Source organism: Dermacentor silvarum, chromosome 8 (assembly GCF_013339745.2).
Source record: "Dermacentor silvarum isolate Dsil-2018 chromosome 8, BIME_Dsil_1.4, whole genome shotgun sequence".
Lineage (NCBI taxonomy): Eukaryota > Metazoa > Arthropoda > Arachnida > Ixodida > Ixodidae > Dermacentor > Dermacentor silvarum.
The window spans coordinates 8,883,998-8,899,512 of record NC_051161.1 but is presented as its reverse complement, the minus strand read 5'-3'; the positions used below and the strand labels follow the sequence as shown (position 1 = coordinate 8,899,512).

Sequence of the window (15,515 nt, the reverse complement as noted above, 5' to 3'; positions counted from 1 at the left end):
TTTTTCAAGTGGGTTCGCAGCGAGACTTTGTCGGCTCCTACGGCTTTCTGCGAGGTGCTCCGACGGCAATGACGGTAACGGTCGAAAGACGGGCGCTATCTACCCAGTCGAAGACGCTTTATCGGCCGCCTCTCGTTCAAACGTTGACAGAGCGGCCCACATCTTGGAGACGATAGTCAAAGACCGGCCGGACGGACCTGGCAGTACCAGTCGCGTTGCTGACTGACCACGCTGAAGCGCGATGCGTGAATTGAAGACCATGCGCTGGTATGCGATTCTTGTCGGGGCCTGTTTTGCCTTCCACGCTGCTGACGGTAAGTTGATCGACACATATATATCTAATAGTTCATCAGTTTTAACAACCCTAACGGGCGCCATGTTCTGTGGGAAGGGGTTTGGTGGTGATCTGTTGCTTAGCTTTTCTGACCTAAGTTTTGCAACGTGCGCATTGTCCAAGTACTAGCGCGTTTCTGCAATATTCTCACATCAGAACGTGGTCGGCGCTGCCATTTCCGAATCTCGCAATGTCGTTCCCAGTAGCAGAATTATGAGGCGCAGGTTCGAGAGAGATGCGGGCTCCTGAAAACCTGCACTAAGGCCAGCACGCAGCATTCAAAACTTCTGCTTTGTTTTCTTGCGTTATAGGGAATCCTTAGCGGGCATGTCGATTTTGCTGTATTCACGCAGAAGGTATAAGCAGCTGTGCTTTCAGAAGGGAAACGCCCTTTTCGACAACGATGCAAGAAAAACAAATATGCTAAGTGTGCATTGCAAACGGGCTTGCTTTACAAGGCGCAGTATGCATGCGTCACTAAATCTCGTGACAATCGCGTAAAAAAAAAAAAGAAAAAAAAACACCTTTTTTTTTAAAGTCACCTTTAGTATCTTCTCTTTATGCTTCTCAAGCAATAAACAAGTCTAAATATAACCTTACAGTGAAAATTTGCTCAATTGTATGGCTATCCCGCTTGAACAGAAGGTTTGAAAGATTTCTCATATCTGCGTAGAGAAAATAGCCTTATCTATCCGAAATGCAAACCTGGCGTTATCGTCACGCTAAACATCTACGTGGCTTGTAGACGATTACGTGTTTCACAGTTGGTCGGTAGCTCGAGTCATGTTTCGTTAAGCCTTGTATTCACATCACATCTTATACTACCGTAACAGATTATCGACAGAACTTATCCTCATTAACATCGGAAGGCCAATTTCATTGCATCCACCATAATGCGGAATAGCACACCGAAAACCGGTTAACCTTTCCTATCTATCTAGTATCTCTTTCTTTCTCTGTCGAGTGAATTGTTGGCATGCGACGTGAGCAAATACGCTGCAGCAGACTAATTCCGTGTCATTGTTGCTACGAATCCCCAATGTGCTGAACCAGGAGGCCCGAGCGTGTTCATTGAGCATTCCTAACAACATTTACAAACATTTACTTCGTTGAAGCTCTGGCGTCATAGTATGATTTACTGCTGGCTTCGTGCATAATCAGTCATTGTCACTAAAGCATGTGACATAATGTATTGAACGTTTTTAGCTGGAATCTTGGGACTAGGAGAAAGCTTTGTTGATAAGGATTAAAAAAAAAAGCAGCCATCTAGCTTTTTTAAAATAGTATGGCAACGCTGACAACATAAATTCTGACGCCATATTGTAATAATTATTTCGCATAAAAAGTTCTTTCTGTTTGGGTATTCTTCTGAGCGCACTAAATGAAGTGGCTAAATTGGCTTGGTGTCATAGATACTTCTAGACAGCATGCAGAACGTCCTAAATGTCGTGAAAATAATATAATGCAGTGTGAGGAGCAAGTGAAGGAAGCCGTCTTCCTCAGATTTCCCTTCCGCCTCCTCCTTCCCGTCCTCACTGTTCGCGAACCTTTCTGGTGTTTTTGACAAGTAACCGTTGGAGATAAGGCAATAGCTTTCTGGGTGGGGCTACGCATAGATTAGATAAGCTGCTAACACCAGGATAGCTACTCGTTGTCTGAAATGTCGCCACTAACAACTTGACGTTCACATCTACTCTCCTAGGTTTCTGATCTTTTACTCTAGATAAAGCAAGACATCAAGTCGTCATATTTTGTCACAAAACAGTTATCTGACGCCAACAGGAAAACGACAAAATCAATATTGAAGTGTTCCACGAAATGTTTTCTTCGTGTAGCGAGAAAGGAACCAAGTTCATTTACACGATTACTCTCTACTTATATCACCTAAGGAGTACTGACAGAAAATTGGTCTCGTATTTATTTCTTTATTGGATAGTAGGCCTAATTGCGCTGTGGAGCTTCAATTTGTCGAGAGCGCTGTTATGTTATTAGGTTATACCTGTTATTACGAGTGTAAAATGTGTGACGTTCCCTGCTGTTGCTTGTTGTAAAAGGTGTGAGACCTAGGTCAAGCGTTTCTCGCTCTTTAGTCTCACGCCTTCAACCAACCGGTACTTATGGGAAAACAAATTTTATTACATTATTTTTTATGCGAACTGTTCAAAACATGCGCCAAGTGCAGCGTGCGCGTCTGACGGGAAAAAATGCCCCATCACATCACCGATATCTGTTGCAGCGATATCGTTGTATTAGACGCCACTGACGCGTACAAACACTATGGTCGTGCTGCCGAAAGCTGAGCACTAGGGGTGTGCGAATAGTAATTTTTGAGAGCGAGCTGTATCGAATAGTGGCACAAGCGAATCATATATCGAATACTTTTCCAATGAAGACCAGCCGTTTTCACAATATAAAGCGATGGACACATCCTAGTATTCATAACGTTAGTGAAGGTTCGGTCATTACACTGCACGTTATGAAGCGTTCTTTATTAACAGCACAAATGGCGCATTAGGAACAAATAAGCAGTTTGTTCGCATACACGTGACTCTTCGGAAAGCGCGTATGGTTGCGGTAAAGCCGGTAAAGTCTAGCACCCTGACCGATGTAGCCTGCTCCTTTACGTATGATCTCATGTTTTAGTGCGATAGCGTTAAGGGCCCCGTGTCGCAGAAAATCCGTTGTCGTCATCGGCGTCTCCGGCCAAGAAAATCATCTCGAACCACGCATCCCGATCCACGCAGGCCTTCCGCGTGGCGCAGATGCGTTACATAACTAATTGAATTTCTTAAAGTAAAATGCGTCAGAAAATTTGTAAAGTACGGCTTACACGCAACCTACAGACATGATAGCGTCGGATTGTAATCTTAATATACGAGAAAACATAATTCTGTTACGCGGAAACTCAGACACAAACACCTTTTAATGCGATAGCGTTTTCCAGCTACCTTTTGAGGTTTGTCTTAGTAGGAGCGGCGCGGCCCGCTCGGTTCCTTGCAACACCATCAAAAAAGGAACCAGGACGCTCGCCTTCGTGCAAAGCGTTTGCCGCCAGAGTTTCCAGGAAAACATTACGGTTGCATAAGCTGCAGTTCCCTGGAAGCGTGAGAAGCAGTCAGGGATCTTTGAATGCTATCCCGTTCCACTCTTAAAGGCGAAGCTTAAGCGTCCTCCAAATTTTTATGCTATACTATGCCTTCTTCTTCTTCTTTGTGGGGTTTTACGTGCCAAAACCAGTTCTACTATACCTGCAAGCATAAAATTTATCATACTTTTGCGAAAAAATGTTTAGTTTCGCACATTTGAGGTTTTAAATATTCAGAAAGTATTTGAAAAAAAAATGTATTAACAAATAGTGACTATTCGATTCGCAGACCGAGTAGTATAGAGCACTGTTCGAACATTATTCCAGTTATTTTTCAATCAATAAACTACTTTTTCTTAATCCAAAATCTAGAATATTTGCACACACCTACAGAGTAATTTCTGAACTCGGCAAGACAAGAGGACAGAGTGGCTTCTCCCACGTTTAGAGAAGCTTTCAGCAACACGCTCATTTTACGGCCTTCAACTACCGCACCAGGCTGACTGGCGCGCATTCGAGTTTGTTGTGATGGCACGTGATGCCGCTTCCGCTTTCGGTAACGTGAATATTTTCCGCTTTCACCTCCGAAGTAGCGCGTTTGTCTTGTACGGAGCAGGGATGCGACATCCTGAAACGAGCCGGGATCGCCCCCATCGAGCTGACACTAGTTAGTCAAAGCCCTGGGCCTGATTTACCACGCAACATTGCATTTACAAACATAACAAAAATATGACTCCTCACCTACATGACGGTCGACGTCAAGCGCAAGCAAAACATCACCACAGAGACAGAAATTGCATTACGATATATACGGACGCCACACGCTCTAACATGGGGTCATACGCGTATGCAATATATACACCCTGACAGACCGCACCGATCACCCAAACAGCTGGGCCGTTTTCCAACTCTCTCAACGTAGACATTCTAGAAACTCACGCGATAATATATGCCATACAAGAAGCCTCTCTACTCACTAAGCACCAGTCCAAAAACATGATCATTTATACCGATTCCAGCAAAGCCATTCGCAACATACAACGCTGACTTCTGGAAACCAACCTACATGACATTCTAATGAAATCCTGTAACCCCATCCCGAACATTACAATCACCCTGCGTTGGGTGCGTAGTCATGGCTGGGATGGAGGAAAATGAGTTGGTACATCAACGTGCCCGCGAAATTAACCTCCGGGCGCCCTCGATTTCCTGGCCAAATACAACGACAGTGGAAGACGCAGCCACGTACAAAAAGCAAATAGCTGAACACACCAAGAACATAATTTACCCCACCCTCACCCTTCACTAAACATGGAGCATGTCCTTCGCAAAGTTCAGACTAACACTCTCCTCACCCCACTAATACTCTCCAACTTGAGATGGCGTAGCAAAGCTCACTGCCCCAACTGTCCGGAGATAAGGGCAGATACAGAACACATCATATACTCGTGTAACACTGCCCTTACCTCTGCTTATTTTCCTCCCCCTCCTTCCTGGAGTGCTTGGCTCCACTCGGACTCGGCGGATCATCAGCAGGCCTTAGCGGAGCAATCGCTCTTCTTTATGTTGTTGTTGTTGTAGCCTTTACTGGGCCTTAGTGCTGCCCTCAAATAACGTTTCTTGCTCCTCCTCCGAAGTCACGCTTGGCGCACGCTTTGAACGGATCGCATAAAAGGGGCTGTAATTAATTATCTCCTTCAGTCACCAATTGTGATCTACTGTCGATAAATGTATAACATTTACAAAAAATTTACAATTATTTTACATCATTCTGTTAATTGCACCATAGATTGATTAAGGCATTGTGTTTTTGATCTTTTCACGAAGTGTTTCTGTGAGCAATATATCATTGTAAAGTATATATATATATATATATATATATATAGTACTATTTTTTATTTATATTTTTTATGAATGTATACGAACGTATCTTGTAAATGTCTTGTATTCAATGTCTGCCCGTCCTGCAAGGACCACAATGTGGTCTGCAGTATGTACTAAATAAATAAATAAATAAATAAATAAATAAATAAATAAATAAATAAATAAATAAATAATAAATAAATAAATAAATAAATAAATAATGTTATGCCTAGGTGACTCCATTAAGAGCAAGTCAAGGTGGTAGAATGATTCTTTCTGCATGTTATGATGAGTCACCATAATTACACAGTGATTAAGTGTCTAGTTATTGTGCACTCTGCAATGATACGTTTCTTCAGATTGAATCACTAGTGTGAATTACCTGCACAAGTCAATTATTGGTTGCAAGCTTTACTAGAAAGAAAAAAAAATATTTCGCAATTGCTACAGAAACGTCCCACCTCCCGTGAAACACTGTAGTGCCTTCTTCGGTAGCGATAGATTTCCCTCAGAAGTAAAATGAAGGTACTTGAGGTAAGCAGAACGTTTAATTTACCCTAAGAGTAAGTTTTGTGCTCTATTCCTTGCCACAACTGCTGCATAAATGGCAAGAATAAGTCGCGTACACAAACAAATGTGTACACCGTCACTGAAGAGGTTATTTGAGGCGCTCTCGAGGCTTCGTAACATGATTATGGTGTTGAAAGCTGAATAAAAAAGCAACAAAGGGGGCACACTTTTCAATAATCGCTTAACTACAACCGGTACTTTCCTCGGATGAAGCGATATTTAGTGCTATGCAAATGATAATCAAGTGATAACGTCGAAATTTCATCACGGCGTAATCTGTTCGGGCTATATTTTATCGCTTTAGGGCAAGCAAGCAAGACTGGCGTTTTTCGCTGTTAATAATGTTATTATGTTGTGCGCATACTCGAGTAGTATTCGTTTTGTTCAGCATTCACTTAGCCAGCTTTTATGGGGGTTATTGCATTTTCAAGATATACAGGGTGTTTCATTTTAGCTGCACCAAATTTTTAAAAAGTGCCTGTGGCAGATAGCACAATTATAATCCTTGATCTAAACTACTCGATGAGGCGGCCATTACTTCCACGAGAAATCAAAACACCTAATTGAATAATTAACTAACTTTTCAATTAATTATTTTACGGCACATCTTTCAATCTACGAATTATAGCCGCTAAGTTCGCAAGCCTATCCACTTGGAACGAATTCTCAGTACTGAACCTAGTTCCGAGATATTAATTTTCAAAGTGTCCGACGAAATGCATGGGCGTTCCAGTTAACTTTTGAGGAAAACACTGTTTTATGCATTGAAGCAAAACGTTAACTGGAAGGCCCATGCATTTCGCCGGACACTTTGAAAATTAATATCTCGGAACTAGGTTCAGTACTGAGAATTCGTTCCAAGTGGATACGCCTTGCAAACTCAGCGGCTATGATTCGTAGCTAGAAAGATGTGCCACAAAATAATTAATTAAAAAGTTAGTTAATTAATCAATTAGGCGTTTTGATTTGTCGTGGAAGTAATGGCCGCCTCATCGAGTAGTTTAGATCAAGGATTATAATTGTGCTATCTGCCACAGGCAATTTTTAAAAAATTGGTGCAGCTAAAATCAAACACCCTGTATATGAGGTCTACCTACTGTTGGAAGCTTTTTTCTATTGTGGCTTTCAACGTTATTTTGTAAGACCTTATCTGAAGAGGGACAACGAACATTGTAGATACAAGAAAAGTAGCAGCAGTTCCCGTTTTTTGGGTGCGAGGGCTACCGAGGTCATACTGTGCTATGTTATGCGCAACTGAAAGGTAATAAGTAGAAGAAAAGGCGAGAGCAGTTTTTCAGACTACCTTTTAAATGACACTGAGGGTGAATGCTAAGCAATACTGTATAGTAACACTCTTTTGGAACACACATGCGGAATACAAGAAATGTCTTCATAAGCCATTATATGCGAGAAAAGGAATACAGGCGCGCGCTAGCCGCTCGTGGCGTGATAAGATATGGACACCTAGCGCTCGGGACTAGTTCATAGTTTAACTATGCGTAATGATCAAATTAAATTTTAAAGAAACCATAACTCATCGCCATAAATTTTCATAACGTTTTCTGTCTTCTTTTTTTTTTTGAGCAAGGGCGGCTCAAACACTCGAAGATAGTAACGTACCGGCTGTGGTTTGGGCGCGCTATTTGAAGACCATTGCCCTTGTTTTCCTCACAACTATTTGCCGCGCAATAAATCAAAACAATTCACCAGTGCAAACTTAATGTTTTATGTTGGTGTCTCTTTGTGTCCTTAATTAAAGGGCTCTCAGGCTTCTGTATCTCGTGCCATTATCCCTGTGACGTTTCCACCAGGAGTTTATTCGCAATACTGCATCACTGGCACATAAAGGTAGGTGACGCGCTCGGTGGGTAAGGGGACTCAGCTTGTCTCAGCCGTAATCAACGGCCTATGAAAACACATTGTCGGCGTAGGAGACCACGCAGGACCCACATTCTGCGACTGCAACGACTGCCTCGACATTAAACGAAACAAGAGAGGAACGGAGTAAAAATGTTATCAAGCACGAACAGCTTGCACATGAGGCTAGTTGTGGGGACAATAATTCTAAAGAGGCAGTGCTTCCTATTTTAGGGCCAATAGGAAAAACAAAAAATTTACGTAGAATCTCCTCAGAGAGTTATCTGAATGATGCGTAATCACTTCGTAGTAACGACGTGCTGTTGAGTGCTCACACTCAACACTGCTAGTAATCCTAGCACTGCTCAGCGGCTGTCTTGGCGTCATTACGGTAAATGCGACAGCGCTGCGGCGACACGAACTACTGCGGAAAGCGGCGCAACGTGAACAGCAAGCAAACTACTGCAGGTGGCGGCGCCAGGTGCGCTGATGACGTTTCGATCCGAAGCCACGTCTGCTCCACAGTTCTGGCTTACTAAAGGTGTGCCTAGTGTGTGCCTGATTGCACACGTCACGTGGTCACAGAGACGCGCTCATGTGCTATGTGCGTTCGTCGTCGTCTTCTTCCACAGCTTGCTTGAAAGCGATCGTCTGACGCGGAGGACGGACGGACGCTTGGACAGTTTTCTTATTGGGAAGAGAGGCGGGGGTCCGGAAGGGAGGCAGCTGGCGAGACGGAGACCGCGTCCGCATGCGCTGCGCCGCCCTCCTAGGTGTCGCCACCCTCCTGGTTGTCATGGTTACGGCGCGGCAGTTTCTTGATACGAACCACACAATACGCCTGGCTTAAACAGCTTCGCTGTTAAAGAAAATACCAGATGACGGGCGTTGCGGGCGGCACCTTTGCATACAAGGCACCAGGCAAGATATGCGAGTGGACAAGTAGCGTGTGAGACAAGCGCACGAAACGGGAGCGGAAGTCGAGGCAACTGTCTGAATCGCGGTTCTTTTCTCTACCTGAGCAGGCAGCTCCGACATCGAAGAAGGGCTGAACAACTGCTGTGAAGAAGGCAGCCAGTGGGGCACGTCCCGTTCGGGCTGCGATGGCCTCCCGCTGCCCCAGCTGCCGGCGACGCAGTCGTGCCGCATCGCCCAGGAGATCTGTTGCCGATCGGCGCTGCGGCAGAGGCTGTGCGACGCTGGCAAGGCGGCCGCGCGTGGAGGCCGGCCCTGCCACGACGACCAGAGCGAGTGCGTCGGCGATACTTACCGGGTAACTCTGCTGCGCGGATGACTCAGACGTTACCCGCTCTCTACCTATAAAATTTGTTTGAAGTTATGTATAGAGTTTGAAATATGCACAGAGATAGTATAGAGTGAGAGTGTAAGGATTGCACAGCAACCTTGGTTCTCCACAAGAAAAGTAGACAGTTGCCTATCAAGAAATGGGTCAGGCAAGGAGACACATTCTCTCCAATGCTATTCACTGCATGCTTAGAAGTATTCAAGCTCTTAGACTGGGAAGGCTTAGGAGTGAGGATCAACGGCGAATATCTCAGCAACTTTCGGTGTGCAGATGACATTGTCCTATTCAGCAACAATGGGGACGAATGATTGAGGACGTAACCGAGAAAGTGTAAGAGTGGGGTTGAAGATTAATATGTAGAGGACAAAGATAATGTTCAATAGCCTGGCAAGGGAACAAGAATTCAGGATCGCTAGTCAGCCTCTAGAGTCTGTAAAGGAGTACGTTTATCTAGGTAGACGTACTCCTTGCAGGGAGTACGTCGCTGCAAGAAAGCCCCTGCAGTGAGCTTTGTATATTGCTTACTGTAAATAAAATACTTACTTACTTACTTACTTACTTACTTACTAGGTCAATTACTCACAGGGGACCCTGATCATGATAAAGAAATTTACAGAAGAATAAAATTGGGTTGGAGTGCATACGGCCGGCATTGCCAAATCCTGACTGGAAGCTTACCACTGTCGTTGAAAAGAAAAGTGTACAATCAGTGCATTCTACCGGTGCTAACATATGGGACAGAAACTTGGAGGTTAACAAAGAAGCTCGAGAACAAGTTAAGGATTGCACAAAGAGTGATGGAAAGAAAAATGTTATGCTTAACGTTAAGAGACAGGAAGAGAGCGGTGTGGATCAGAGAGCAAACGGGGATAGCCGATATTCTAGTCGACATTAAGAGAAAAAAGTGGGGCTGGGCAGACCATGTAGTGCGTAGGATGGATAACCGGTGGTCCATTAGAGTTACAGAATGGATACCAAGAGAAAGGAAGCGCAGTCGAGGACGGCAGAAAACTAGGTGAGGTGATAAAGTTAGAAAAATTGCAGGCGCAAGTTGTAATCAGCTAGCGCAAGACAGGGGTAATTGGAGATCACAGGGAGAGGCCTTCGTCCTGCAGTGGACATATATATAGGCTGATGATGTTGATGATAGAGTGACAAAAAAGTCTAGTTTCTACATAATCGCGCAGATTTTCGACGCTGTTTTCCCGCCTGCGCTCTTTTGACTTGTAAAAGATTTCAATCCTTCCATTCATATCATGACGTCTGTCTGTCCATCTTGTCTTGTCTTGTGTCTTGTCTTTTCTTGTCAGTCTGTTTCATGCTGCAAGTCGTTTGCGTTATAGCTTTTTTTTTTAACATGTCTTCCCCTCTCATGTAGGATGTTTTTTTTTTATTTCGGCTTTTCTTTTTCTCTTTTTTAGAGACTTGAATCTTAGGTATGAAGTAGAAATAGCAGGCTTCTTAGAAGGCATAATTCCTGTTTTGTCAATGTTATAAAGAAACAAAATCCCATTGTCTTTCCATTGTCTTCATAATTTTGGAAGCAACAACATTTTCTTGGTGCGGAAATCTGGGCTAGATTATTGTAACTTGAACATCCGAGACATTTTTTAACGCTCGGGGTGGGGAGGCATCCGAGATGTCTCGGGTACTAAACTGCAATATTTGCTTTTTTTCGTCATTTCGGCTGACCTTGATGGGCTTTGACGCTCTTTTATGGCGACTAAAGTTTGTTAGTTTGTCTCCAATATACTCATAACAAATCAGCACGCACTGTGAACGCGTCTAGCTACTCGCCACCTGTTTCACAGTTCACCTGTTCACGATCTGTTTATCCTTCGCGCTCCCTTTCCCTCTCATGTGGTGGTTGCCAAGGGCCTCGGGGTACCAGCATGGACTTAACTTTTCGTTGTGTATTTTTGCATGGTACGTGCAGGACTGCTGCGACGGCTGTCGCCTGGGCCTGGCCGCCGTAAAGGAAGGAGCCCCGTGCCGACCGCAGACTTTCTCGCTCGGCCTGCCCTGGGACGACGCCTTCTACCAGTGCTGCTCGGGAAGAGACGACCTGCCCGACGACACGAGCGCCACGGGCCACGACAACGACGGTACGAACTGCAGGCATGCGTACTGGTGCATGAACTCCGAAATTGAGCGTCGCTGTGTCCGATCTCGGAGGCTATTATAGGTGGGGACCATGACTGAAGGCTCTGCAACTGGCCCGCTCACTTGTGCCTGTTGCACTAGACTTAAAGTGAGGGCGACAAGCTTTCCTCTCGTCTTGCACCCCGCACAAACGTGGTTGACCAAGACGTATGCAGGGAATGAAACGCAAACATGAAAAGCATCTCGCTCGACAGTGGGCAGTTAATTGCATGTTTCTTTGGCTTTTCCTTTTTTATTCGCTTGGGCTGCCACGCAGCATAACGTCAACATGAAACTAAGTATAGGCATGCAAGCCCGTTTCATAGAGATACTGCAATAGTGACTTTGGCTTTTACTGAGCGTTCTGTATCCCACGAGAAAATTTCAGTAAGACATACTCTAACATCTCATGAATAATTGGACTGACCCAACATGGTTCGGATTTCTCTTTCCGTTTTCCAATTCTCTTTTGCGTTGCATGGACCTATGATAGTACGTTGTAAATAAATAAATAAATAAATAAATAAATAAATAAATAAATAAATAAATAAATAAATAAATAAATAAATAAATAAATAAATAAATAAATAAATAAATAAATAAATAAATAAATAAATAAATAAAGTTTTAACAAGTAAATAACTATTACGGAGTGTACATTTTACACTATCGTTTGCTTCGAAAGGTGTTCTTCGCTTAATTCGGTGCGTGAAAGGAGGAGCGTCTCAGCTCGCAGTATGGCTGTGCTCGAGCTCCCACTAGGAGACTGCCCCACATATATCCCGGTTTTCCTTGATATTAGGGCTTCATGTACAATACTTACACTCCGAATTTCTGGAAAACGAAGATGTAAACAGAAGGCAACAGCGCCCTGTAGGAGAGTATATTCTTGAATATCTTGCGGTGACCAGCTGCTCAACCAAAGCTTCGCGGTCCTTGAAAATTACAGCTGTCTGTAGTGCAAGGCTTTGGACAATATAGCCGGTGGAATGCATTCCACCATGATGAGTCGCATCTTCCTATATGTTTCCTGGCACTCAGCCGCTTGCTTTCTCAACTGCAGTGCCTGCAGGTCCTGGTGACAGAGGGCACGACGTACCGACATGTCCGAGTGGTCAGGAACTCCACAACGACGGGCGAACTTGCGTGCCCGTCAAGACAAACAATGGTAGATATTCATACGACAATCCGTCTGTCCATCCTTCCGTCCAACAAATATTCATCTCGGTTACTTGTGCCGACAGGGTCGTGTGCCACTCTTTAACTGTACATTCGTACTTTAATTTGACTAAACGTCTTGTTATCATCTACGTAAAACCCTCGAAAGATGAAGGAGCCCTATAGCGAAGCCAGGTATCGGTTTCTCCGAGCTTATAGGAAAATGACATTACCCAATACAGCCATGTGCTTGGCGGCTGTGCCTGATAATACAGGGTGTTCACAACTAAGCTTGATGTTTTCCTTAAAATTAGGCACTGGGAGGCACGCGAAGACCACCTGTGCAAATAAGTTATGTGGCCAGGGGGGCACAAAGTGAGATGATAATTATCGCTGTGAGCAGCCCAATTAACTAAAATTGAACAATAATTTTTTCTCAACTGCAGTAAGTGGGTATGTTTGTATTGAAATCTTAGAGGCAGTCGTGTGTCTGCACAGCATCAGTCGGAAGAATTATTCTAGCGTGTTCGTGCTCCGAGATATCCGACTCCAAATTTCAATTGTCGTACTTCGCAGAGTTATCGAGTCGACGCGAAAGCGGTTTATGCTTTGCATTGCTGTGGAAGGGAGGCATTTTGAACATTTTTAGGGCATTGACATCTTGATGGGTGAATTGATGTCATAAAATTTGTGCATGACACCAAGTTTAAAGCGACAGTATGAAATATTCGTTAGCATAGCTAAAAAGGTTTCTGCTGTGATGGTACAGTTGTTGCTGTTGATTTCAATAAAACTTACAATACTTGGAAATCAGCAGTCACTTTATTTGCGTAGCCCAGGCAAGGACCACGCCCGGTCGTCTAGTCACCATTACGCACGCGCACTGCCCTCCGGATTCTCTGCGCGCGCCATTATCTCGGCATGGCAGCTGCCGCCATCTTTACAGGCTGCGCGGTCGCGTGTTACGACAGCGGTTACGGGTTCTTCGATTTTTTTTTTATTTCGCCAGCCGTGAGGGGAAGGGGGACAGTTATTATCTTTTCCAATGCCTCCGCCGCGTTGTCAGACTAAGCGCCGTACCCAACAGCCACGGCACACCAGGGAGGAGCTTTGCGCCGATCCTCACTCTCTTGCATGCGTAATCACGCAAACGACAATTAAAATTTGTAGTTGGAAATCTTGGAGCATAGACACGCTATACTCGCGGACAACTTTCTGCGGCAATGAAGGGAAAGCTACGGGCGCGTGGATGCTGCACATGTGTTACCGCGCCAAGTAGTTCGGCAGCGTTTGACAGTGCTTTTGGTTGCTCGGAACAGACGCTGAATCGACGCAACTTCCACGTGTGACGATTTCGCGTTTGCCCAGACGCGGAAGGGAAAAGCCGCAAAATGAGTAAACTTTTACACTCAGTGGTGTGTTCTGTCTTATTTAACTGTTGCTAATAAGCTGCTTATGTTTACTCTTCGCCAACGTAAACCAACGTGGATTAAAACGCGGGACTTTTTTCAGAAGCACCCTCACTTGTGAGCGCTTTGCCTCCGTAGCTTTCCCTTCATTGCCACAGAAAGTTGTCCGCGAGTATAGAAGGATTCTTCGAAGTGAAACTGTGTAGAAACACGACTGCATTTAACTTTTGAATACAAACATACACACTTACTGCAGTCAATAAAAAGTTAATTATTCAATTTTAGTCAATTCGGCTGCTGACTAGCGAGAATTATCATCTCACTTTGTGTCCCCCTGGCCATATAACTTATTTGCGCAGGTGGCTTTCACGTGCCTCCCATTGCCTCATTTTAAGAAAACCATAAAGCTTAATTTTGAACACCCGGTATATCTAGCCTGTATTGTTTCTTAAAATAAAATTTGGATGATCTGTCGCAGGTTCGTTATAAACGTGTAAGCACGGGTCCATCTTTGGAGTTCTGTTGGGACACCTTGATTCCTCAAGAAGATTCTTTGTGTTCGGCTGAGACACCTTCGTTTGCTTTGGAGAAAAGCTCCGCTCCAACGCGGCAACCACTACGCTGGTTGTTTACGATATGCGAATCACCGCGTATGAAGACTCACGACGCCACCTACAAGAAGAACGATGTGGCGTAGTAGCCGTGAGCGCTGGCCAGCTAGCGTCTTGACGTTTTGTTTCCCACGCGAAGTCAGCCTTTTACACAAGGCGCGCATCTGCTCCCGTTTCTGTAACCACGCGACGCCATCCTATGCCCGCGCAATTCCTTTCTCTATGCCCGCGCGCTGGCGTTGGCCGCTGACGTCACGCTCCCTCATTTCGCAGCCGCTGCTCGAGGCTTCGCCCCGCTCCGCGAGCACGGCCACTCAGATAAACGTATCCGGCGGCTTTGAGCCTCCTATGCTTAATGTACGACAATGCAACTGCGAAGTTACAATGAAAAACTTGTAGCATACGAACGGTACGGTGCTCGTACTGGATATTGTCAACGTGTAACTGTGATCACAATTGGTGCTACAGTTTTTTTAAAAAAAGTCACCTATGCGTAGTTCTTAGTTTAGCTGTTAGGTATTATTTATATATGAACACTTCAGCGAGAGATCTCTTTCATTAAGCAGGTTGGTCGCGGAACTGATAACAGCCAATGAGGCAACCGTTGACACCCCAATGGGGAACTAAGTTGATCAGGCGCGAAGGCGCTCGCGCGGACATCGGCATGCTTGCAAAAGGGACGTCCCCTCGTTCATTCGACGCCACCGACGGGACGAGTAAGGCACGGCCGGCGCCAGGAGGTCCAAGGTGTGCATGAGAATAACTACGGCAACTTCGCGACACCACACCCCTACGGAACACAACTAAGCTTGTGAGCGAGCTAGCTTTACTTCTACATGGCTGTTACCACTGGTACTCGCGAAAAATAATTTTGAAGAATGCTGGTGGCCGTATTTTTTGCGACAGGGCCATCCCCCTGTCAGCGAGGGGGCGATGCAGAAATCTGAGGGGGGGGGGGGGGTCAGGACATCCGGACATCCCCCCTGGATCCGCGCCTGCTGACACGTGTACGCATACGTCGCTGACATGTTCGGAAATTGTTTATAAATGACTGTGTTCACTCCAACAAAGTGATCTCCGTAATCCGTAGAACGAAGGGTAGCGCTGCAGTGATTCTTCGCTGTTCCGGTGTAACGTCATCGGCGTTTTAATTGAGTGACAAATTATATACTTTTTCCTG

The 15,515-nt window shown here is 44.9% G+C and overlaps 1 protein-coding gene and 1 pseudogene across 5 annotated transcripts in view; one reads left to right on the top strand and one right to left on the bottom strand.

Moving 5' to 3' along the window:
- Window positions 1-15,515, bottom strand: part of LOC119460600 (cytochrome P450 2J4-like) — a 93,935-nt pseudogene that overhangs the window by 76,147 nt on the left and 2,273 nt on the right.
- LOC119460599 (fibulin-1-like) overlaps window positions 24-15,515 on the top strand; it is a 76,525-nt gene continuing 61,033 nt past the window's right edge. The window contains exons 1-4 of one of the 5 annotated variants that reach the window (XM_037721609.2): window positions 24-314; window positions 8,732-8,982; window positions 10,952-11,120; window positions 12,230-12,325. In XM_037721609.2, the coding sequence (XP_037577537.1) occupies window positions 242-314; window positions 8,732-8,982; window positions 10,952-11,120; window positions 12,230-12,325 (589 nt within the window). In that variant the 5' untranslated portion in view covers window positions 24-241. Of the gene's footprint in view, window positions 315-8,731; window positions 8,983-10,951; window positions 11,121-12,220; window positions 12,326-15,515 lie in introns of all 5 variants that reach the window. The other 4 variants (XM_037721607.2, XM_037721608.2, XM_037721613.2 and 1 more) reach the window with 4 other exon arrangements.